At 42.5% G+C, this 23,450-nt stretch overlaps 1 protein-coding gene across 2 annotated transcripts in view; it reads right to left on the bottom strand.

The window, feature by feature from the left end:
• Positions 1-21,067, bottom strand: part of LOC124062429 (potassium voltage-gated channel subfamily D member 2-like) — a 32,555-nt gene extending 11,488 nt beyond the window's left edge. Inside the window, exons 1-2 of one of the 2 annotated variants that reach the window (XM_046395186.1) lie at positions 20,479-21,067; positions 19,010-20,191 (exon numbers count right to left, since the gene is read on the bottom strand). In XM_046395186.1, coding sequence (XP_046251142.1) covers positions 19,010-20,121 — 1,112 coding nt within the window. In that variant the 5' untranslated portion in view covers positions 20,122-20,191; positions 20,479-21,067. The remainder of the gene's footprint in view (positions 1-19,009; positions 20,192-20,478) is intronic. The other variant, XM_046395187.1, reaches the window with a different exon arrangement.
• Between the last annotated feature and the right edge of the window lie 2,383 nt (positions 21,068-23,450).

The following is a 23,450-nucleotide window of genomic DNA, read 5'->3' as shown; positions in this document are numbered from 1 at the left end:
AAGAGCACAATATTCATCCTTGCTGACAGTTAAATAATAGATGTACCAAAAAAATGTAATTTTCCTCCTGAACTCCATCATGCTCATACAACTATGAATTCAGAATCTCAAGAAAATGGATTATACTGCCTGCATGTCATAGAGGCATACTAACATGAGTGACAAGAAGATATAAATTTTCAGGGGTGTATTTGTGAAGAGCGCAAGATTTATGGAGTACTGCAGGAGAGGTCTTCGGGCTGGTTATGTCAGAGACCTCATAAAAAATTTAGTTCGTAAAAACAAGAAAGGAAAGGCTATAGGATCGTTCTTTTCTGTGCCAACAGGCATCGTGAATTTGACCACCGAATAAGAGATGAAACACGCAGCAAACAGGGATTTCTGCTTTTACAGATAAACAAGTGTAAGCGAAGCTAGCTGAACATAGGAAAACTGTCTCTGGTGTACCATATATTTTTATTATTGATGAACCAAATCTGTTTTGTGTTTTGGCCAGCACGATAAAATATTAAGCATGTTTTGTATTTATGCATTTCCACCACGAACAAACTGTGAAATAAAATCTGAGATTATTGCCAGCATTACTGAAGGCCTGCAAGAAATTTTTCCAATGTAGTGGCAGAGTTACATTGTGAACCACTGCAATACAATCCCTGGGGGACATACACCACAAGGTTTCAAGAGTCAGAAGTACAATAAGTGAACACGATCTCCAACATGATCCCTAAACACTACGTATCATTCCTGATGTTCTGCACTGCATCTCTGGCTGCAGCCCGGGAGCACAACATCCACAATGCTGCCTCTCTTGGGCTTGGACACCAAAGACTGATGGGATTAGGAGTGTGTGGGCTGATAGGACTCTGCTCTGATGCTATCCCTCAGATATACATCATTATAGAGGGGGGAATCCCACAGGCGCTGGGATTAGCCCGTTAGATTTTCACTGCAGGTGATAAGGGAGAGAAGGGGAGGCTGGCAGAACTGCACAACATAATGGGGAGATGGGAAAGCAGAGATAGGAGGGAGCCGGAGGACCGCACTGCATGGTATAATGCGTGTGGTAGGAAAAACAGAACACTCAAGTATGAGTAACTGCGAACAATAGCTACAGGGAAGGACAACTTTGTGACAGGTGAACATCGCCAACTTGCTAGGCAAAAATGTGCATTGTTGAAATGCAGTAAAATCAAGTGTGGAGCAGATGTGAAAGATCGTTCTGTATGCTTTGCACAATCCAACTGAGATCTGGTCTCTGCAGATTTGTGAAAGGCAATGGGCAGAGCTGAAGGTTAGCATGTGAAGTTCAAGGAAACAGTCATAGCAATGGCTACATGCCAGTCAGTGTTATTGCATTGTAAATGAAGACTTTGTGATGCAGCAGTGTCAATGTGTCTTTGATCTTCCCGCTGAACATTCACCCTGGAGCCTCAGGAGCTACACAGACCCAATAAAGGCCAGTGAAATTTCTCTCTTTTATCCATGCAGACACAGATAAACCATATAGAATAATCCCCCACGTATAGCTCTGGCAAAGGCACCTCAGCTCTCTCTCTCGTTCACATATCAAACATGTATTCCCTCAGCCCTCCAAATCCCAGCTTAACCCTCACCCCGCGAAACCAGGCGGCTAGTTATCACCGCGGCTTTGACATTAGCATGCACGCCCTCTCTCATTTGGGAGATCTTCTTAAGAGTCAGGGATGATAAAAAGCTTTCCTCTCTACCGCTCTTCCATTCCTGACTTTGACTCACCCTTCCTCTGCCTGGACCTGCCTGCCTCTAACTATGAGCTGGAGATGAAACGCTTCATTCTCTTTCCTCTTCTCCTCCTTTTCTATTATCATGCAGTGCTAGCACAGCCCCGCTTGACATTTTTCTTTTCTTCTGCTCTTCTCCACTTTCTCATTCTACACCTGCTGACACTTGAGAAACAACTGCTGTCCTATGCAAAAAAGCACCTCTTTTTCACTGCTTTTATATGCCAAGTCACCTCTGCTTCAGGCTCCCGTCGTCATGATTACAACCAATTCCTTGTGGCAATTTCTTATAATTACTAGAGGAATAGGTGTTCTGTATTAATATAAGTTTTATGAGGGTTAAGTATCCACATGGATTCATAAAATAGCACGCTATCTTGCAAACATGGAAATGTGAGAATCATAGTTTGTGTGTGGCAGGGAGAGGTCTGGATGATGCAAGGCTTCGATCAGCCAAGGCATGATGAAACCTGGCTAAACTGACTCAAACATGGCTCTAATTCCAGTTTGTCACTCCCTGTTTAGATTTCTGCCCATTACTTTATTTCAGAAAGCCAGGGGCTAAAAATATATTCCCACAATGATAGTGAAATACTTTGATAATGCAATTACATCGCGTGGTGGCTGAATGGGGAGGGCAAAGAAACATGAAAGAGGGGTTGGAAGCAAGAAAGGGCGCCATAGCTATGGATTATGAGAGAAGGCGATAATAAAATGAAATCATCAGACACTCAAGCGATTATGCTAATGAACTCATTCCGTATTCATCATAGGTTAATCGGCATGCGAGCGAGAGAGTGGTGGCATTTTCTTGAACACAGAAGCTTTGATCGAGCAGACAGCGAGTTACCTCACCTCTGGTGTGTGAGGTTCTGAGGGGCTGATGTGTCCACCTGCGCTGCCAGAAGAACCAGATCGCAGTGTCCAGCCACATCTGGGGCACCAGGGGCCAAAGCTCCACAGGACATAAAAGTCACAGTTTCCAGTATGGCTCACTTTGTTCCCTGCCATCGCATGAAACAGCTTTGGTTGTTGGTTTAATTTCTGTGCTACCCTGTACGCACACATCCATATGAACGCTATCAGTATCGCTAACACACTTCACATCTGAATTTACCTCTCAGTTTACCTCCTTTATTAAGATAAATAACTTAAATGTTGTTGCCATTTTGTACCAGTTCCCAGTTTGTTAATGGCCCACGGGTCATTGCACATTTAAGAAAAAATAAATAAAAAATAATAATAATAAAAAACTAGCAGAATTAGCAATAGCAGCTGTGGTTTTTTTAAGTTATTTTTGGGGGTTTTATGCCTTTATTGGACAGAGAAATGAGCAGTGAGAGGAGATGACACCCAGCAAAGCACCACCCGTCGGACTCCGAACCCATCCACTGCTGAAGACTCAACCTTTGGTACATGTGGCACACAGTCTACCAGGTGAGCTGCCAGTACCAGCAGTATTAATAGTATTACCCTTATGGTTGTTTTCAGCAGAATTCACATTTCACACGACTTCAGGACTCTGCTCACAAGGACACAATAGACCAAACTAGCCTTTTACTGGCATTTACTGTACATACGGGGCTATGACCTCTGTGACCTTTGTTGTGCAGTCAGGTGATGGGGAAGAGGAAAAACGTGAAAGGTCTGGTGGATTAGTGCCTCTGTGTTGGAATAGGGAACTGGTCCAGGAGCCTCATCACACTGACAGCAGATTAGTGCTCCGCGGCGCCAGAGCAGACGGTGAAAGATTAACTTTGATGTGCGATTCCACACAGAGCAGCCGCTGGATATCAGTTCCCTCCACCAAATGGTCCCTTAACTCAGGGTTTGCTGCGTGTGCATTCATGAGCCACGGTATCTAAAAATCAGCTTTTATTTTAAAGGCCACCGCCATGTCACCACCTTTTAGACTCCTTCCATAAAATAAACATTTACATGGTTTTTAATTTATATGTGCCAGCCTTTTAAACCTGTACTTACTGATTATTTTCATTATTGATTTATCTTTTGATTTTCTTTGATTAAGTACTGTGCTTAAGCCTGGAAACATAACATAAAGCCCAGTTTGAAAGAGGTGGGCAGGCAGAGTTTAATAAAATATGTTTCTGAGTTGCATTTTGGGAATTGTAAGTATACCCAGAGGCTACTAGGGACTAAAAATCAGGATGTCTGCCTCTGCTGTTTCAATTATGAACATTTTTTTAAACTTGTTTCTCACAACTTTATTATAAATAACTGGGGTACACCTTCTAACTAGTAAAAGTTTGAACTATTAAATACAAGCATCAAAAAAATAATTGAAAATGCCGATCACCTTTCACAAGACCTGCAGTCTGATGTCTGATGACCAGCAGTTCAAAACAAAAAGGTTACTGAATTACTTCTCGCTCGTTTTAACATCAAACCGCAGATGTCGCATACCAACAGATGCTTCTACCCGGCAACTGAACAACTGAACAACTGAACAACTCAATGACAGAATTGGAAAACGATGGAAGAGGCAATAAGTTAACCTTACATTAGGACTGTTTTGTCAGATCAGTATTTCCAAGGTCAAGAACGAACTTTCATTGACTCATTGTTGAGGGATCATTCAGCGATTTCTGGGCAGGTCGATGTTAGAACGAAATCTTTAAAAAACAGTCTGCAGGCAAGCAAATATACTTTTATAATTTAGAGGAGAGGAGAGAGTCTGAAGACACATCCATAATACATACTGTTGGAAAAGGATCGATTTTCCTCATGCTCAACACCAGAGAACTTCTCGATTCTGTTTGAGTTGCTACTTTAATTTGTCTATGTCAGCTTTTTACACCAAACAGCTGCAGCCCCTCATCTCCAAGTTTGCTTCCTGTTCAAACACAACACTCACATGCAAGACAGTTAATGCCTCATATGGGAAACTGGAAGTAGATACTTAACTCAATACAGAAATCTCCTCAAATTATTAGTCAAAGCAGTGAAGGACTCATTTTTAAATTCCTTAGAGATGGTCTTTGAAACAAACATCAAGGTACAAATTCCAGCCGTTAAGAAAAAAAAAACAAAAACAAGACAAACAAGAAAAAACAGCTGCAAGTTCAAAGGAACATTTCAAAATCTCGCTGTTGAACTGAAGGGAATAGCAGAGGTTGGAACGAGACAGAAAAGAGTGGTGAAGCGTAAAAATGCACTGAGCGCTCTCTCAGAGAGTGTGGACAGAAGCCAGACTGGCGACAGCAGTGAGCCCAGATAACAGCGGGTACCAGGAACCAGCGAGAACCTGTGGGGAAGCATTGGGACGAGCTGCATCTCTTCTAACAGCTGCCGACCGGCCCCTGGGGCAGGGAAGAGCAGCTAGCTGCAGCCACATCCACCGTCTCCGCACCTGCACCACGCTACTTCATGCACATTGGGGACGTCATTACTTTTTCCATTTCACTCTGCGAGACTTCTCTTGTCAGATAAAGAAATGACACGAAAAATAATAACTCAGGGGCACAGGCGGAACAACGACAACAACAACAGCAACACAACCAAAAGGTCATTTTGCTGATGAAAACCGGTCTTGCGTCCACGCAATTTATCAGTCATCAACAAGTTTAATGCTACGTCTGCTTTCACAGCAGGGGTGTCTGAAGCCCAAATTAAACTGACCCTGGGCCAGCGGGAGAAAGCATGTGTGGTTAAAGACACAAATCGCATAATTTATAACTTCAACATCTTTGTCACTGCAGAGGACAGGCCTCCTGATGAATAATGATGTTAACACTCTGAAGACAGGCGGAGCAAAGGCACAGCTTTGGCTCCACCACAGACAAGCGCGTTCAAATGTACCGTCACCAATCGCGAGTGAATGAAGGTTATTCATTTTAATCACACTACAGCACGCCCTGCCTCCCACTATCCCAGGGGGTTGCTATATTTAAGCACTTTTTCATTTCTTCTCCTTTTTTTGGTCCTGGCTGATGGCAAGGCAGTTGCTTTGTGGGACGTCTGCCCTTGAAGAATCAGACAACAGAAGGAGATATTTATACATACTGTAGATGTGGAGTGAGAGCATGCTGTATCACATTCAACGCTTTTTGACTGTGTAGTGTTAAGAAATCAAATCACAGGCACGTTTTCTTCGCCTGCTTTCCAGCTTTTATTTCTCTTTCTTTAATGTTTCCCCTCCAAAACAGAAGTGTTTTTTTTGTTTTGTTTTGTTTTTTACCTGTACGCTAAGATTAGCTGTATGTCCTGGGGGAGAGAGAAGGAGTTGGAACATTCGTTTCCCATTTCTCCCATTCATTCGCCTGCTTTCTAATTGGACTTCTCCATCTGTTGAGGTCTACAAATTGTCTTTTGGGAATGCTACAGCTAAAACATCCTATCAAACACACAAATGCATCAGGGACAGTCTTCTTGGAGAGCTGCCATTGCCAGACACTGAAAGAGTAGTCTGTATATATATATATATATATATATATATATATATGTGTGTGTGTGTGTGTGTGTGTGTGCCTGTGTGATGTATAATCAGAAGTCCAGCAGCACACAGCCTGGAGATAAGTAGATATTCAGCGTACACTGAACTCTGATGTGAAGCTGGCAGGGTTCACTACTTGGAAAATTAATCTATCTACCACACAGCGTATCTGTCAGTGGTGAGTGACATACTTTAATAAGAATTATTTCACATGATGACAATGTTGATGGGTGGCTGAAACACAGTGTCAGTAGTATTGACTGTATGCCACATTCACTTCTGATGAATGTTCCTTCTCTGCAGTCTCCAAAGATGTTGAGCATACAGCTGCGATTTTTAAAGTACGAAAAATGGCAAAGTTTTTTGGATTCTCTTCCAGTTCTCAGTTAGAGTCGTTAATGATATGGGAAATTGTGTTCCTCACGCTTGTCACTCTTTACATCCCATTGACTGGGAGTTGAATACTCAGGAGCGAGCAGTGGGACGTGTGGCAGTGTATTTGTGGTGATGATTACAGCCCATTAACTTTGATGGATGCCATTTCATAGAAAAGACGATGGGAGTTGGAATGATGGCGACACAGCCTGTTTTCTGTCACCAAAATGTGTACACAAAATTGTGGGGAAGAGCCCAAAGGAGTAAACTGTAGCAATGTCCATGCAAAATTGATTTTTGGGTCTGAATGAGACCTACTTCACCTTTGGAGGTAATTGAATGTCACATTAGAGTGGCTGATGCTGGTTCTGTCCCCCAGGAGGCTCATGGAAGATTCCCCCGTGACCTCCAGAGGACAGCAAGGACCAAAAGGATCCAACATCACCACAGCTGATACATCAGGAATGTAAATGTGGTGTGTGTGTGTGTGTGTGTGTGTCATGTGCAGTTCATACATGTGAGAGCAAGGCTGTATATGCAAGTAAATGAGACTAGGGTGGACCTGAAATTGATTACAGTATCCGCCTTCATTAATGCAAACTTTCTGGGTGCTTTTCTTCTCTGCTAACTTGTTTGCCTTTTGGCCCAAATGTGTGGCTTAGTCAAAAACAGACATACTCCGTTTGTTTGTGGCCGTTATGTAAAGATAAGGCCATGCATGCCAGAAATCTAACTCTTAAGCTTCTCCACCGGGATTACGGACAATTGGCTGAGGGGAAAAATACAAATAATAATCAACTGTTTACGGTTTTCCACTAATACCTTGAAAAAGAAGCGAAAATCCCCACATGGAAATGCAATCCTTAAGCAGTTGAGATACTCCTGTGTAGGACGCCAGCAGAGAGACACGCAGGCAAGAAATCCTCTAGGAGGGAGCTGAGCTCACATATTAAAAACACAGAGTCAAACATATCAATCTACAGCAGCTATTGTCTGTTCCATTGTCAATAAAGTTTCTAAATTGCTGTTATTCTTAAGTCAGTTGACAGAGCAGGCTTAGGATTTGTTGCTTTTTTACCTTCAACTTTAACATGCTTACTCACCTAACCCTCTTAGTTGTTAGCCTAAATTACCCCATAGAGCATGTATTTACTACCTGCATAGGTTTTAGGATATTTACTGGAACTGTGTACACAGAGAAAGTGTTGGGAATTTTTCCATTTTCACAACTACAGCTTGGAAGGATGTGGTGAAATTATTCTTTCCAAAGAGCAGCAGTGCTTTGATGGAAAATACTCAGTTACAAGTAAAAGTGGTGCATTGAAAAAATTGCAGTAGATAAGTTTTTACTTAAGCATATCATTATGAAGTAAATGTTAATGGTACAATGTAAAGCTTCAGAATAATCACCATCAGCTTTTAGATTAGACAAACCTCACCTTCACGAAGCAATTTTATGGGCACAAAATCTCCTGGGAAAACGAAAGCTGATTGGCGATCCAGTCAGACTAGCAGCCTGGCACCACTTCTATCTACTTCATGTCTCCATTATAGACCAAATGAATGAAAAGTCACACTTTTGTCCTGTGTTCTTGGTAGTTGCTACTCTGAATATTACCACAAGGTTAACACTAGGAGGACTGGGCTGTCTGTTTCAGAGTACATCATATTTTATTTGATGTACTATGTAAAATCAAAAAATTTCCTCTGAAATATGCTGGCGTAAAAATTTAAAGCAGCACAACAGGAAAAATGCTCAAATAAAGTCAAAGTAGTAGACAAAGTAGTCAAAGTTAGTTGCAACTTTCCATCACAAGAGCCTCCCCCTTAATGCGAGGCTACACCACCACCACAGCAAATTGACTGTCCTGACCTCTGTGACGGACCAATCAAATGTGAAAGTTACCCAAGGTGATGCGAGAGCAGTAAACAGCACATCTAAACATTTTTCGACTAGTAATATAGTCACCAGAACAGATTGTAGGCACTACTGACAGAAACTGGAAGATAGGAACTCGGCACAGTTTTGCTTGGAGCTTGAATCTACCAGGCTGATTTTTAGCAGGTACAATGTTTGCCACATACCACCAATCCATACAACGTGGTGCCGGGACCTTTCACTTACGACGTCAACTAGAGGAAAAGTAAGATTCATCCTCTGGGGACCTCAAATGTTTGCACAAAAAAACCCAAAAAGAAAACATGGAAATCCTTCAAACAGTAGTCAAGATATTTCAATTTGGACCCAAGTCATGGGCTGACAGAGGGACCTTTCATAGAGCCACAGCGCTAGTCTGAAAAAAACAAAACAAAACAAAACAAAAAAACTGGAGAGTAAATTATCCTGAAATGCAGACAAAAGACACTGATATGTAGAGCCTTAAACCTGTCATGTGACTGCTCTGAATTTACAGGTGGTGGGCACCGTAAAGCATCATCACCATTTCCCTTTGTGAGGATTTAATGCTCAATCCTTGTGGAGACTGTCGCAGTGAAGTGTGGATTTAACGCTGCGGTAATTCTTTAAGACTGTAGTTTGTAGTAATTCAGTTGCACCATATTGTTATGTGTGATTGAAATTTTGACTACCTCCATAACAAGAACCGGCATCTTTCTGACACACACACACACACACAAAATTACACAAGACTAGAAAACAAGGCAATTTTCACTAGCTGGTAGTCACTGCAGAGCTATTGTATTGTTTTTTATTGTGCAGGTTTTATTGTGTTCACCACTGGTACAGCCAGAAGCCTAATGGTAACTGTAATAACAGCAGCTGGCAGGTATCTTTACAGGGTTGACAGATAGCAGAATAATAACAGATACATTTATGATATTTGTCCTTCAAAAATCTATTGCACTTGCATTAGATCAGCAGAAATGATGAGCTGAAGGCGTCCGAAGCTCTGAACTTGACACAGAATAATGGCACTATACGTATGATCACCACTTAATATGCCATTAATCCATCTTAGACCACATGGAGACAGTATGGAAATATTAAGACTGTGGTGGTGATACTGACACACCTGTACATGAGAAATTAGTTTGAGGTGAAAGAGAAATATAGAGCCCCAGAGCACATGCCCTGTTTAGTTTCTGTTTGACCAAATGGCCTACATTAGGTGATATATTTAGCTATTTATAGAAGCTGGGGCAGGCAGGAAACAGCTGCCATGCGTCAGGGTGACAGGCTGACATCCCTCATCTCAGCAGGACCTCCCTGCCAGGCAGACAGGAGGAAGCTCTTTATACCTAAACTGAAATGGGACACAGCCTCTTATCATTCATGCTGCATACAGAAACTAATAATCTATAGAGCCTGTGGCAAAGACTCAACAATGAAACTGGGTTAACAGTGGCTAGCACGGGCAGCTCCATCCGAAGCCGCACTTGTGTGCTTTACAGAGATCTGTATTCCGCCTTTACAACGAACGCTGAGGATTTCATTCAAGTGGGATCAGTATTGATCATGAGGAGCTTTTACTGTGGTATCCCGGTGCTGTAAACTGGCACCAGATTCCTCAGCTCTGACAAAAATGAGACGAGTTTCATGAACGGTGAAGCAGCGCTTTAAGCTGAAAAACGGGCTGAATCAATATTTATGACTACGCCATGAGGCTTCTCACGTTCAGGTGTTATGAATGGGCTGTAACCCAAGTTTCAATTAATGTGCTAACATCAAAGTTTCAGTGCTCTCTCTGAAAATGATGACATGGCTATGGCTTCTGTTTGTCTGTGCTACATGAAAGTCTGTATTGATTTCAACGCTCTCGCCGGGTACAACAGAGGAACCGGTGTAAACATTACATGCTGTTATACAATCAAAGTCGGTGACACATGAAATAAATGCATGCTACACCGCATTAGGTGTAGGTACTATAAACACTTGGATAACTGTCAAGGTAATGCATTTCTGTCATTTCAACCCAGTTTTGCTGATATGATTTAAAAGAGCTTAACTTTCTTTTGAAAAGGGTATCTACAGTGATATGCTTGTTTCAGACCAGGTATCAGAGCAGCAGAAGTTACATCACCCTTTCAATTCTTTTCTGTTTTGTTCTCACAGGAGACTGATGGCTGCTGTTAGCTATAATCTCTGCTGATCACAGATGTTGTCTTGTTGGCTGAGGGGCATTTTTGATAAAGAGACAAATGTCAGGGGGAGGGATACTCACACTGTGGCATTATAAAGGCTGGCACCATTTCAGGATATTGTGTTTGCTGTACTGTCCCATGTGTCTGAGAGGAAAAAAAAAATGCAAAGAGCAGTACAAACCTCCCAAACTCCTTTTGGTGACTGGAGGGACTATCCTCACCTTCCTCACAACTTTTCGTTCCTGCATCTGTGCTGCAAAGCTGGATTTCGAAGTCATGGTGGGGGTTGATTTGGGAGTATTTTGGAGTATAATCAAGGCTATGTCAGTGTTTACCATAGTGACAGTGGCACCTAAAAATAAAAGAACAACTGTTTCTCCCTCTACCAGCACTCACTGCATGCCAGTGCAGGGAGTGGAGCGATGTTCAAACAGGCACAGCGGACATTAAAACTGTTTCAGCTCTTCATGAAGCTAACGCCAGTGTAAAAATTGTAAGGCCAGTGATTTGTATATGTTTAACTTGCAAATGTGACTGTGAGGGAATCGCTCGTATTAATTAATTCCTATATTGTTCCAACACTGTGTTGGGTTGATACTTTATAGTGAAACCCTGAACATTGAAATTTAAATAAGGGACAGTAGGTCATTTTTAATGGCTGTTCTTGAACTTGTAAAAAGGGTCAACTCTCTCTCGCAGAAATTACGTTTCTATAAAACTAAATTGCAATAAGAGATTTATAAGTTAAATGTATTAAATGTGTGGATTATGTTCAAAGATAACATTCATTTGGCTGAATAAAACACCACATTTATGAATGTACTGCAGTCACAAGGATGTGGTGGGAGTGAATGGTGGGTGTACAAAGTGAAGGACTCTGACACCAGAAACCACGGTTCAAGTCCAGATTCTGGTCTGTGGTTAGTCTCAGGCAACCAGAGCTGTTTGTTTTAAACATTTTTTTGGGTGAAGTGTTCCAGAAAGCAAATGAAACACATTGTCAGTGATTGTTTCAGTATTTAATCTCTATACTAGGTTCGGCAGTAGCATTTTTGTGACTTGCCACGTGCATTAATCAGTTACCTTTCCTGCTTATGTTAACAGAAAATGTAATGGGTTGGCATTACGTTTCTCTTTGTTTGATTAGTTGTATATAAATGTCATTTCTAGGAAACTTGGCTGAAAGAGTTTGTGCAAATTAAATGACAAAATACGGTTCTGTTCAAAGGTAACAAAAAATTCCTACCAGCTTTTCTAATGATCACTAATTAACACATTATATCTTGCTTGTTAATCAGTACAAAAACCGCAGAGTGAAAAAATAACCCTTTGTGGTTTTACAGGGTTTCTTGGCTGGATGCAATAACAGCAAAACTAAAGAAAGCAAAACACAAGCGCAATAAGAAAGAACACAACATATTGAGACTGCCTGCAAAAAGAGACCACAATAAAATAAAAACAACAACTTGACAAATAAGTGACATAAAGAAAACAAAGAATGAATGCTGCCAGACGTATGCAGCACGATGGATGCACCAGGGGACACTAAAAACTTCTGAAGAATACAGCTAAAATGCTGTAAATGCTTGGTGTGCAGGTTATTTCTCAGATAATACTGGACTCATGGCATCTCAGTGTTCAATCTAAACATCGTTAAAGGGATAATATGTAGTAGTTGCTGTTTGTAAATGCAGCATCAAGCGGTTGGGGGAAGGGTCTCTGCAGATACAGACACAACCACAGGCTTCCAGTTTGTCACAATATATGATTGAACTTTCCTTAAAAACATCTTTTTTTGTGTTTCTGTATTTGCATCTGTGTGTGTCTGTGTGTTGTATATACTGTATAGAGTGAAGACATGTTTGTTTATGTATTTGTTTGTGTTTTCCTGACTTGCATTGCGCTGTGGGGGTAGTCGGATTGAAATCCAAAGGATTGATACTACCAACAGTGAGTGTCTTTTTGGGTATTGATATTTGCATCAACAGGATCAATACAAAAAGAGAATGGGATGAACACTCTTACTAATGAATCCTTGCTTCTCTGCTGCTGTGCATTTTATTTAGTTACCGTTAGAAACACACATATGGTCATTGACAAAGAACAGTAGAAAGAAATACGTTGATAACGTTGATGGTGGCGAAAATAAAAGCAGAAGTAGCCTATTAATGATTATATTATTCACCTCATAAATCATAACTGCATGATATTACTGTACATTACTATCTTTAATAACGAAAGGTCTCGGATCGATTCTGCGCCTGGTATTACTTGGTACTGGATCGAAACCAAATGTTGTGGTGTTGTTCAGCCCTAATGCAAATAGCTACACAGTATGCTCTTTGGTCAATAGTGGCAGAGTAACAACAACTATCCTAAAATCTTGTATATTTCTTTGTAGAACATGCTTCTTGTGACATGATAATTGCATGGATCTAATACTAAGAGAGTCCACTTTGAATACTGTTGTACGTTCCAACAAAGTGATGAGGAGGCATTATGTGTGTCTGCATACCAATCTCCATGACCAGACAAGCCATTTTCATCTGTATGTAAATGCTGAGTATGTAAATAAGCCATGCAGCACAAGAGGAGGAGATAGCTGTTAGGCTTGGGTTTATCATTTGCACACCATTTAATGCAGTGATCTCATGGCGTACACTACATCCGATATATCTTTTACAGCATATCAACTATCAGGGCAGGACAATAATCACATAATAAGAAATATTCCCCAATTTCGTTCATTCACTCAAGCTGGGTCAGGGTTTCTGGGCTGTTAGATTGGATTGGAGGAAGGAGTCGGGCAGAGCAAAGCCTTCTAACAACAAAGAAATTGAGGTGATGTGTTTTCTCACATATCTCCTTATTTCCTAATGCAGTGATGCTGCATTCATTCTGAGTAACTTTAATCTTGTTCTGGAAAATTCCATTAATCTTTGACGTTGCTTGCAATACAAAGAGGATGAAAATGCTGAGCAGTGTGAAAAAAAAAAAACACACACTGATGCCATATTTTATGTCCTCACACTACGTTGCCCAGGCCCAAGTGCAGAACATGCTAGTCTATTTCCCTGCTTAATGCAGCACATTCAAAGTGAATTAATGAAAACCCCCCACATGGAATGAGTGTTATTGGCGCTGTCTCGAAGACGGGTTGTCAAAGAAATCGAATCAAATGGAAGGACAGCCATTTTGTCCTTGCCATATAGATTATTTATCAATCTGACCATCCGCAGTGACGCATGCCTTCTTTTAGAGTCAGTTCACACACACAGTATCCTCACATCAACCTACCAGCTGGCCACAATCTGTTTTTCAGTTCAGGGTTGACTGACCGCAAATTTCTTTTTGACATTGTATTATTCAATAAAAATACATATGAACGCTCATTAAAATGCAATTTATGGTACAAATGAAAGTCTTTGAAGTTTCTACCTATCAAAGTACATAAATATGATGTGATAAATCTGTAATATATGAATGCCTATAAAACGTTAATCAATCATTGAGCTCACACCTCCTCAACACCCTTTTTAAATCTCTGGCTGTGAGTGTGAAATTGTTCCAGTGTGATGAAAACAAAGAGAATAATAAAAAAAAAAAAAAAATGCAAGGGCTTGCGTATTTTCAGCTCAACAAAAAAAAAAAAGCATCCCTGTTTTGTTTTTTTTCCCACAGATTCTGTCTTTCACAATGATCTTAATCTCCAATGAAGACGGCTGAGTGTTTCCAGTCCCTCACTCTCACTCCCCCATTTCACAGTCATTTGCATGGGCAGAAAGGAGCTCGAGAACAGAACACATTTCAGTGCCAGGTTCCCCTCATTAAGTCACCTGTCACTTCAGGACTATTATACCAGCCTCGTATTAGCATCACCTCTCCTCCCCAATAAAGCACCTGGAGGAGCGCTGCGAGCTTACAGGCTAATGGCAGCCTACACATCTCACATCAGCCGCTTCTGCTTTACACTGTAATACATCACATCGCTCATAATGGATTGCTGATTTTCATAATGTGCATAACATACACAATGCCAAGTGGTGTAATGTATTCTACTGAACACAAAAATTACACCCATTGCAGTACATAATCAAACACACCAAATGTTCTCACTGACTGTCGTGCTCAGTTGAACAAAAAAAAAAAGAAAAGATAAAAAAGAGTGAAAATCCTCTGCATTGCCTGCCAGGGGCATGGCAACTTATCCAACCACATGAGTGCTATATCATCAAGACTGCATTTGTTATCTCTTGGGTACAGATACAGTAAAAAGGCCCTCCAGATTCTTCCTGTATATTTAAATTACATTTGACATACAGTCACGGGTTTGGACTTCAAAACATTTCGCTCTGCACCACACTGAACCACAAAGTTAATGCTTTGCATTGTAGGCTTTGATTGCCGTGGGGTTGAGGTGTCAAAACTGGCAAGCATGATAATGGTTATAGTTCTGGTGGTTTATGGGCCCTACAGTGACCCCCGTGTCTGTTAACCTTGCCACCCCTGTCTTATAAATCCTATCCTGAGAGGTTTATAGGGCTCACTTGTCAAGCCTTTCCACTCGTATTTGGTGGGTGGAGCTGTAGCACCGACAAACGACACGGTGATAAATTCTGCATTTGATGAGTAACTACAACATACAGCTGCATTTGTTGCACCGTAGGACAACACATACACCGACAACAAATCGGTAATTAGAATGTTAATTCCTCTAGTATACTGGAGGCAGTGGCTGAGACTGAGAGAAAAGCATGTGCGATTTAAAAAATGTTTGTGTCGGAAGCTAAGGCCTGTTATGTCTATCAAAGGTAATGTCTGTTTGTGTCCAGAGGTACGTGTCTGCCAGGCTAAACCCTGTCCTCCCCACTCCTCTTCCCTTGTGGGTTGCGCTTGACTTCCACCGTTTTCACAGCTGCTCTCAGCAGTGCACTCCATTACACCTTAAATCACTTAAAAGATCTGAAGCACCAAAAACTCCCTCTGCAGCTAATTCACCCTGACTGTGTGGATCATCTAGTGAAAAAAAGAGCAGGAAAACACTGCAACATCTGATTCCAGACTAACAAAGTGCAACGCTATCTCTATATTGGAATCTAACGCTGCTTTAAATGGAAAATATTAAATCAAGTCACAAAATTACACTCTCAGACCGTAGTGCAGTTTTCAAAGATACTGCACCACACAATACCTTAGATAAAAATCTCCTATCTTACACGCAGTCACCCAGTTCTTGAAGATCATGGCAGGAGTATTCTGACAGAGGCAGATTCCTCTTTGTCGGGTATCCGAAAGCAGCCACAGAGATTAGGCTCAATATAAGGAGGGATAAGTGGGTCTTGTCCTGTGTTTGGTGGCACAGAGCTGTAGACACACAGAGGTGTGACACACAGCTGCACAGTGCTATTGATTCTCCGCTGGTCTCCAGGCACCCGTCCCTTTCATTCAGGCTGCCTGCCAAGTGCCTCTGAACAGGAGCCCCTGCTCTCCCAATGTCTGCACGTCTGCTTAAGCACAATCAATGGGCCATCAGCGGGGGACAGAACGCACGCCACTGTCTTTACATCCACAGGGTGTGAGTCAGGGAAATTGAAAATATATGTAGTGGAAAGGCGCCACGATAGCATGCGGCCATAAAGCATCATTGACTATCAGAATGAAATCAAACGCTTCAAATGGAGGTTCCAGCCAGTAGCGCCCCCGCTAGTCTTTAAAGAGCTTATTTGCAACCGAATAAAACGACTATCCCATTCATATCTGACTTAAATAACTATTTGTTGGCCATGGATCAATTTTTCTGCATGCTGAGATCCGAAACAAACCATCAGAATACCTCATTTCCCCTGATCAGATAAGCATTTGAAGGTTACTGGAGGAGAGTACAACAGATATTTTCCTCACCTCAGTGGATTCGGGAGACAGTGACAATCACAATTCAGCTCTAGTGTAGAGTTTTGTGAGATATGTTTTCTTGTTTGTTTGGTTTTTTTTTTAAGTACACCACAAGACATTGATGGATCGTGAGATAAAGCTGACTGCCTTTCAGCGACGGGTATTCAGCATCTCCTCCAGTTGGTCCACCATGCAGCATTCTGCACCATTGCAAGGCTTCAGATCAGGTTGCAAATCTGTCAGGCAGGCTGTCATGGTTCACAATGGACTGACAGAAACATCCCCATTATGAAGGACATTTCAGTTTTGTTCTTGTGTGGCAGAACCTCTTTTTCAAAGCCATTTTAAGTAACACAAAGGGGATTCCAAGCTCAATGCAGCAATATCTTTGTTACTCCCCCATAGATAAATAATGCACCCCCTCGGCACAACTCATCTTTCACCTGCGCTTTGAGTCTGAATGGAAAGCATGGCCGATGCAGCATCACGTCTGAGGTGGCAGCTTCAATCACCACATTGTGCATATCACTAATCATGCACTCATTGGTCATTTCAAGGGTGAGTGGTAGTTCGACTGGTATTGAGTGAGTGCAGGGGGAAGCTCTGTATGCCATTAAGTAGACAGGAAACCCGCTAACTCTGTGTCATCCTCAGCATGACTGCAGATAGAGAGAGGCCGGCGTAGGGACAATAAATAACAATAATGATTACGATAACTGTGAATATAACATATGCTGCCTGCAGCACCTGTGGGTAACCAGGTGCAGAGAGGCTGCATCAATGCAGATAAGAGGACAGACAAAAACAAGGCGGATCGCTATCGAACACGTGAAAAGTCAAGCATGCAGTTCAGCCTGTTTGTGTGACGCGTGAACATTTCTGCATTAGTAAAACCAAAAATAATACACACGTCCACATCTCAACTTTATATTCGCACAATCGTGCCACATCTTAAGCACTTACACACATATGTACACCTACACACACACACACATACACACAGGCACACACAAGCATACACAGCCAGTGGCAATTTGTTTTGCACTGTTTGATCTGTGATGTTATGACTCTGAAATTAAAAGACAACATTATTTCAACAAGACCTCATTTCTGTGTCAGCACCGAGGAGGAGAAGGGCGTGAGGACTGGCTGAGCGGCTGTTCAGGCTCATGCGTGCAGCAGTGAGTAAAGAATCAACCGGGATATTTTTACATACGAATTAGAAATGGCCTAATTAATATTTCGTACTGTAAGCTTAGCTTTAAAAGGCGTTTGAGGCGGCCAAAAAACAAAAACAAAAACAAAAACGCCAGATTCACTTCGTGAATTTGACCAGATAAAAACCAAACCAACCAATCGGCTCATTGACACAACTTTTCAGCACCTTGGAAAGCGCACAATGCCCAGAATGCTGATCTGCAGCGAATAATGGTGATAATAATAATAATATATAACAATAGTAATAATGATTTGAAAAACAATAATAATAATAATAATAATAATAACCCACGCCGAACAGCTGAGCGGTTGAGTGCGCACATCAATACAAATTAATTTGATGTAATCGTCTTAAGCGGTTTAATTATTGTATGCTACATCAACACAAAGTACAGCTGACGTTGTTCATGAGCATGAAATTAGCATCAAAATATTTACTGTACCTCGTTAAAGGAGGAGAGAGAAGCTGAAAGAAACAGTGTAGAGGTGGTGTAGGCAGAGGAAAGGTGTGTGTGTGTGTGTGCGTGTGTACATTTTGTAAACTACTTTGCCTCTAATTTAATCACTCGTGCCTCTGTATGGCCTGTAAATGTTGCATGCAGGATCCTGGCCAGTCAGGAGCCTTTTTCCTCTTTGGTCCCAAGAGCTCTCCTGTAAGGTGGCATTGAAATAAAAGACCTCCAACGCCGTCTGCTGATTGGCCACAACGTTCGTGTCCATTGCGTTAACCTTTCCAAAAGAGTGCATCCAATAAAGACCCTTGAAAACAGGCGGGGACGAGGCCTAACCTCCAGATAAGGGCTGCTTATGAGGTGCGAGCTCATTAATAGGCAGTGAATGGAGCATAAACGCCTCTATAAATCAGATCGCCCCTGCCCTCGTATTGGCTGAGCGGCGCTCGAGGCCGTTAATATGCCCAACAAATGCACACCTGTGGCCACATGACAATTAGCTCAAACGGTGGCCTAACATTTTTGCTAATTAGGCTCTGTGTCGCCCTTCAAGCTAATTTAACTACTCCAGAGGAATAAAAATGGAAAGAAAGACCGAGCAATGGACGGGTTATTATAATTAAGCATTAAAATACTTGTTTGGTGTTTCGTTAAAAAATTAAAACTGTTTCACAAAGGCAATGGGCGCCCTAAAGCCGTGATGTATGGTGAGTTGAGAAGGGTTTAAAGGTTTTATGGACTTAAATGCAGCCACCTACCCGAGTGTTGTCATGGTGACAATGGTGTACCAAAACGCTGCGGGGATACTGGTGAACTTGCTGGCTGTGGAGCCTTTTTCCGCATAAAACATGACCGTTGCAAAGATAATGATGGCCATGGTGAGGGAGAACAGTAGGAAGCCCAGCTCGGAAGCGCAGCTCTTCAAGGTGTAGCCCAGGATGCGCAGCCCCGCGGAGTGCCGGGAGAACTTGAAAATCCGAAAGACCCGGAAGACTCTCAGCGTGACGAAAGCACCGCTCACCTGGTCATTGTCGGTCATGACCAGGCCGATGTAGTAAGGCATGATGGCGACCACGTCAATGACGCTCATCACACTTTTCATGAACTTGTAGCGGCTGGGGGCAGCGATTAAACGGAGGAGATATTCAACAGTGAATATCATAACGCACGCAGTGTCTAAACAAAAGAAAGCCAGCGCGTAACGGTCTCCACAGGAAATCTCCTTCGACCTGTTGGGCAAAGTCCCACACGGGACCGTCTCCACCACATTGGCCATCACTGATATGGCAATAAAGAAGCCAGTGACATAGTAGAAGACCAGAGCTAAGGTGCTGGTGTGAGGGTTTTCAAAAGCCCGCCACAGGTACTCCCGGTAAGTGAGGTTCACCGGCGTGACGTCATTGTTCATGTCCATCTCCTCGTCGTCTTGAAGCCTCTCGGCATTTTCGCGCCTCCGGTCCTTGTACTCCTCATAACAGCAGTCCCCAATGATCTCGGGGATTATACCAAAGAAAGCGAGCTCCTCGTCGTACGCAGATATGCATTCTTGGCGCGGATAGTGTAGTTTCCCTGTGCGGTAAAAATTGAGGATATGTCTAAAGATGTCAGGGTCGCGGTCGAAAAAGTACTCGTTTGTCTCCTCGTGGAAAAAGAAGTCTCTCTCCGTGCTCCCCAGCAAAGTGTCCGGGTACCTCTCCAAAGTGGTTCGCCACGTCTGAAACTTGGTCCCACTCACGTTGAGGATGATGAGTCCGTCCTGGCCTTTTTTCTTGTCTTGGGGCGGGATGGGCATCGGGGTGGTCGCCACGGGCATCCATCCTATGGCCGCCGCTCGGGCGAATGGGAGCCATGCCGCTACACCTGCTGCCATGCTGACCTATAGTGTTTAATACAACCCTGCTCCAGTTATCACAGTGCTATGGCTCAGAGATGAATTGCATCTGCAGGAGGAACAGCGAACAGAGACACTGATGGTTAGGGTTCTGAGGCACCAGGGCTTAACAGAATGTGATAAGAAAACACACAACCCCTTCCACTTATACTGATACTGCGCATAGCACTGTTGAGTATCTCTCTCAAGCCTTTTTCCTCAGTCTAATTGTTCAGTTATGGAAGCCCACTTTGCGGCAAAATATGAATTGGGTTCCGAAAGCGTTTCGCGTCAATAAGCAGGAATAGATTTTTCTTTTGAATCTGAAAATCTCAGTAACGGAAAAAAACCACCCACCTTAGGTAAGGCTGCTCTTTAAACTGCATCCACGCTCAGTTTAATAAAATACCTATCCTCGGAAGAGAATACTTGCGATTCCGCCTCCCATCTATCTGTCACTGCAGCCAGACGACAGAGGAAAAAACAGTAGAATAACGTCGCATCAACAAGTTAAACAATTCAAGCGGCAGTTTTCTCAGTAGAGAGTGGTCATTCGTCCGAGCGCGATCTTTCCTTTTTGCTCTCTTCTTCCATCCGCCAGGCAGCGGTGCTCAGTTGCATGCGTTTTTCCCTCCCGCTGCAGCTACTCCTCAATAAACTCCTGTTCCTCTCGTCGACTGCAAGACCACCCTCCCCCCTCCTCAACACCGAGCCCCGACTGTGGAGAGAGGAGAGAAAATCATATGCAGAGAGAGGAGTGGTCCTATCTGCACCCAGAAATTCCTCTGCTGCTTCACTCTTGGGGGGGGGGACTAATCAATGCGTAATGGTAGTCTAAGTAGGCGGCATCTCCAAGCCCTCAAGTTAACGCTTGTATATGTGTGCGTTTCCTCCCGCTTGCACAACGTGAACCCTGATCATTTTACCCACCCCGAGTGTTTAATATCGTGCACGATACCGTGAATGAATATAATGGAATTTCTTAAATAACGTGGCTTGTTTTGTGTGAATTTTGGCCACGTTGATGCACAAAGTCCTTTGAAGTTTTTTGTCCCCTCTTCTTTCTTTCTTTCGGAAAAGCCCAAATACCGAAAATAAAAACTTAAATTAAAAGTCTTCCAGGATGCCATGCGCATGGTTTTTGGCTAAATTTAGCGACTGTAATATTCAGGCTTATCTGTGCTCTTTTTTTCCCTTAAGAAAAATAAATATACGGATTTCACATCTGCAACAAATCGTGATCAATATTGTTTCTTGGATTGCATCGTTCTGTGATGCTGTTCAACGGAGTTACACAGCTTAAAAGGTCAACATCATTGGACTACACTGCTCTACTGACATTTTCCAAAATAAGCATAATCAATGAAATGTCTCTTGTGCTCCATAGCACAACACCGGCATCTCTGAAGGGGATTCGAGACAGCTGCGTCCACTGTGAAGCATGTGTTGAGGGGTGGAACACATTTGGCTTCAGAGCCACGCGTTAAGACATAAAGAGCACGTTCCCGCTCAGGCTGGAACAGATTCAGGTCACGTTTTAACCATTTTTATTTATTTATTTATTTATTTACTTCAGCACCACGGACAGCACCAGAGCTTTCAGCGTCTCTGCAGGCGTCACTTTCTCTCGCCTCTGTGTGCGTTTACTGGCTTGTTTTACTGTAGTCAGTTAGCTGTAGATCTTCTTCAGCTTCAGCTCAGCACGCAGGGGTTCAAAGTCATGCTTAAGTACACACAGCTGCTGAGCTTCTAGAAAATGGACAGCCTCCCTCTGTCTGTCTCTCTCTCTCTCTGACCATTAACCCAGAATCCCAGCCGAAGTCAGGCGTAGGTTCATTCTCTTATGAACATTTACACAGCTGTTGCTCTTAGACAAACTACTGCACTGTCATTTGCAACAAGTGAGAAGGAAGCGGCCTGCTGTCTTGTTCATGGACGGTTATAAGCAACTGCTGATAAACACAGTTGATGGTGGACCAGTCAGTCCTGTGGCCTTTTGTTTTCCAGATCTTCAGAGCATTACATTCACACTCAGCCTCTGGTTCCCTCTGGCACAATGCTAAGTTTTTGTAGGATGAATGCACAGGACTGTCAGAAGTCCCATTAGTGTATGCTGAGCGTGTCAGAGCACACTCAGTGTTCAGTTTGAGCAGTCAGGCCCAGAGGCGATGTATTCATCAGGGCATTTAAATATTCCAGTAGTTGCCAAATGGCACCAAACGCAGGCGTCCCGGCTGAGTTCGATGCCAGAGTAGCTGCACGCCTGTCAAAGCACAGATAGCCACTGTGTTTTAATTTAAAAGGTAGACAAAGTGGCTATTTAGAATTTACATACCCTGTAATTTCAGCAAAGCAAAGAAAAGCAAGTGTTCTGAAATTCTGATATTTCAAACAAAACATGGTGATATTTGTTTCATAAAATGATTATGGGTTTGTGACAAAGTGAAAATATATGACTTTTTTCATCTTTTGGGCTGCACTTATCCATTTGCCTTTGGTGTGTAAATTCCCTAAATAGTTATAACATATTCCAGTCAATGAAACCACAGCTTTATCACAGTACCGTACCAACAGATACCACCTGTGTAGGACTTCATTTTATGAACACGCTCCATCTCAAGAAGTTCCAAGGTCATTTCAGATGATTGATGTTGACACAGAGCTGTGCAGATGATTTAATTACATCGTCTGTGTGTTTATGGATTTACTCTTTGGATCAAGTAATTAGCATGTGTCCTCAACAAGGTTGAACAACTCATTCAGCATTTTGTGGTATTTTTGGATGAACGTCAGCTCAAGGATGGAAACCATTGATCTGCAATAAACACGCAAATCTCAAAAAGCATGCAGACGTTTCGGTTCACGGTGGCTTTCAGTAATGATAATACATAACCAGACTCTCGTCCTGTCGAGCCAGATAGAACCAGCTGACGTTTTGAACTTTTACCACTGAAGTGACGCTGAAGCCTTTGGGATTAGGTTGTGTAACAGGATACATTTGGAAAACAGGTCTTTAAGTGTGTTCAGTGTTGTAACGCAAAGGCACGCACCCAAAACAAACACACACACACACACACACACTGACAGTCCTTTAGACATCCATGTAGGCTCACACACACAAAGCCATCTTTTTGCATTTGATCCACTGACAGCAACAGTCTGTCCATGTGGTAGACGAGTGCAGTCCACACTGCGGCCTGTTTTCTGTATTCTATATTTAGTCAGGTCCAGCTCAGTGATTGAGACGATTAAACAGATGAGTCCCCTTCACTGGAGACGTGCCAGGGCTTGTTAAGGAAGAAGTGAAAGGGCAGCCGCCATTTGATTCG

This window comes from Scatophagus argus, chromosome 7 (genome assembly GCF_020382885.2).
Source record: "Scatophagus argus isolate fScaArg1 chromosome 7, fScaArg1.pri, whole genome shotgun sequence".
NCBI lineage: Eukaryota > Metazoa > Chordata > Actinopteri > Scatophagidae > Scatophagus > Scatophagus argus.
Note: the sequence above shows the minus strand (reverse complement) of the source record. Positions and strands in the feature narration are given on the sequence as shown.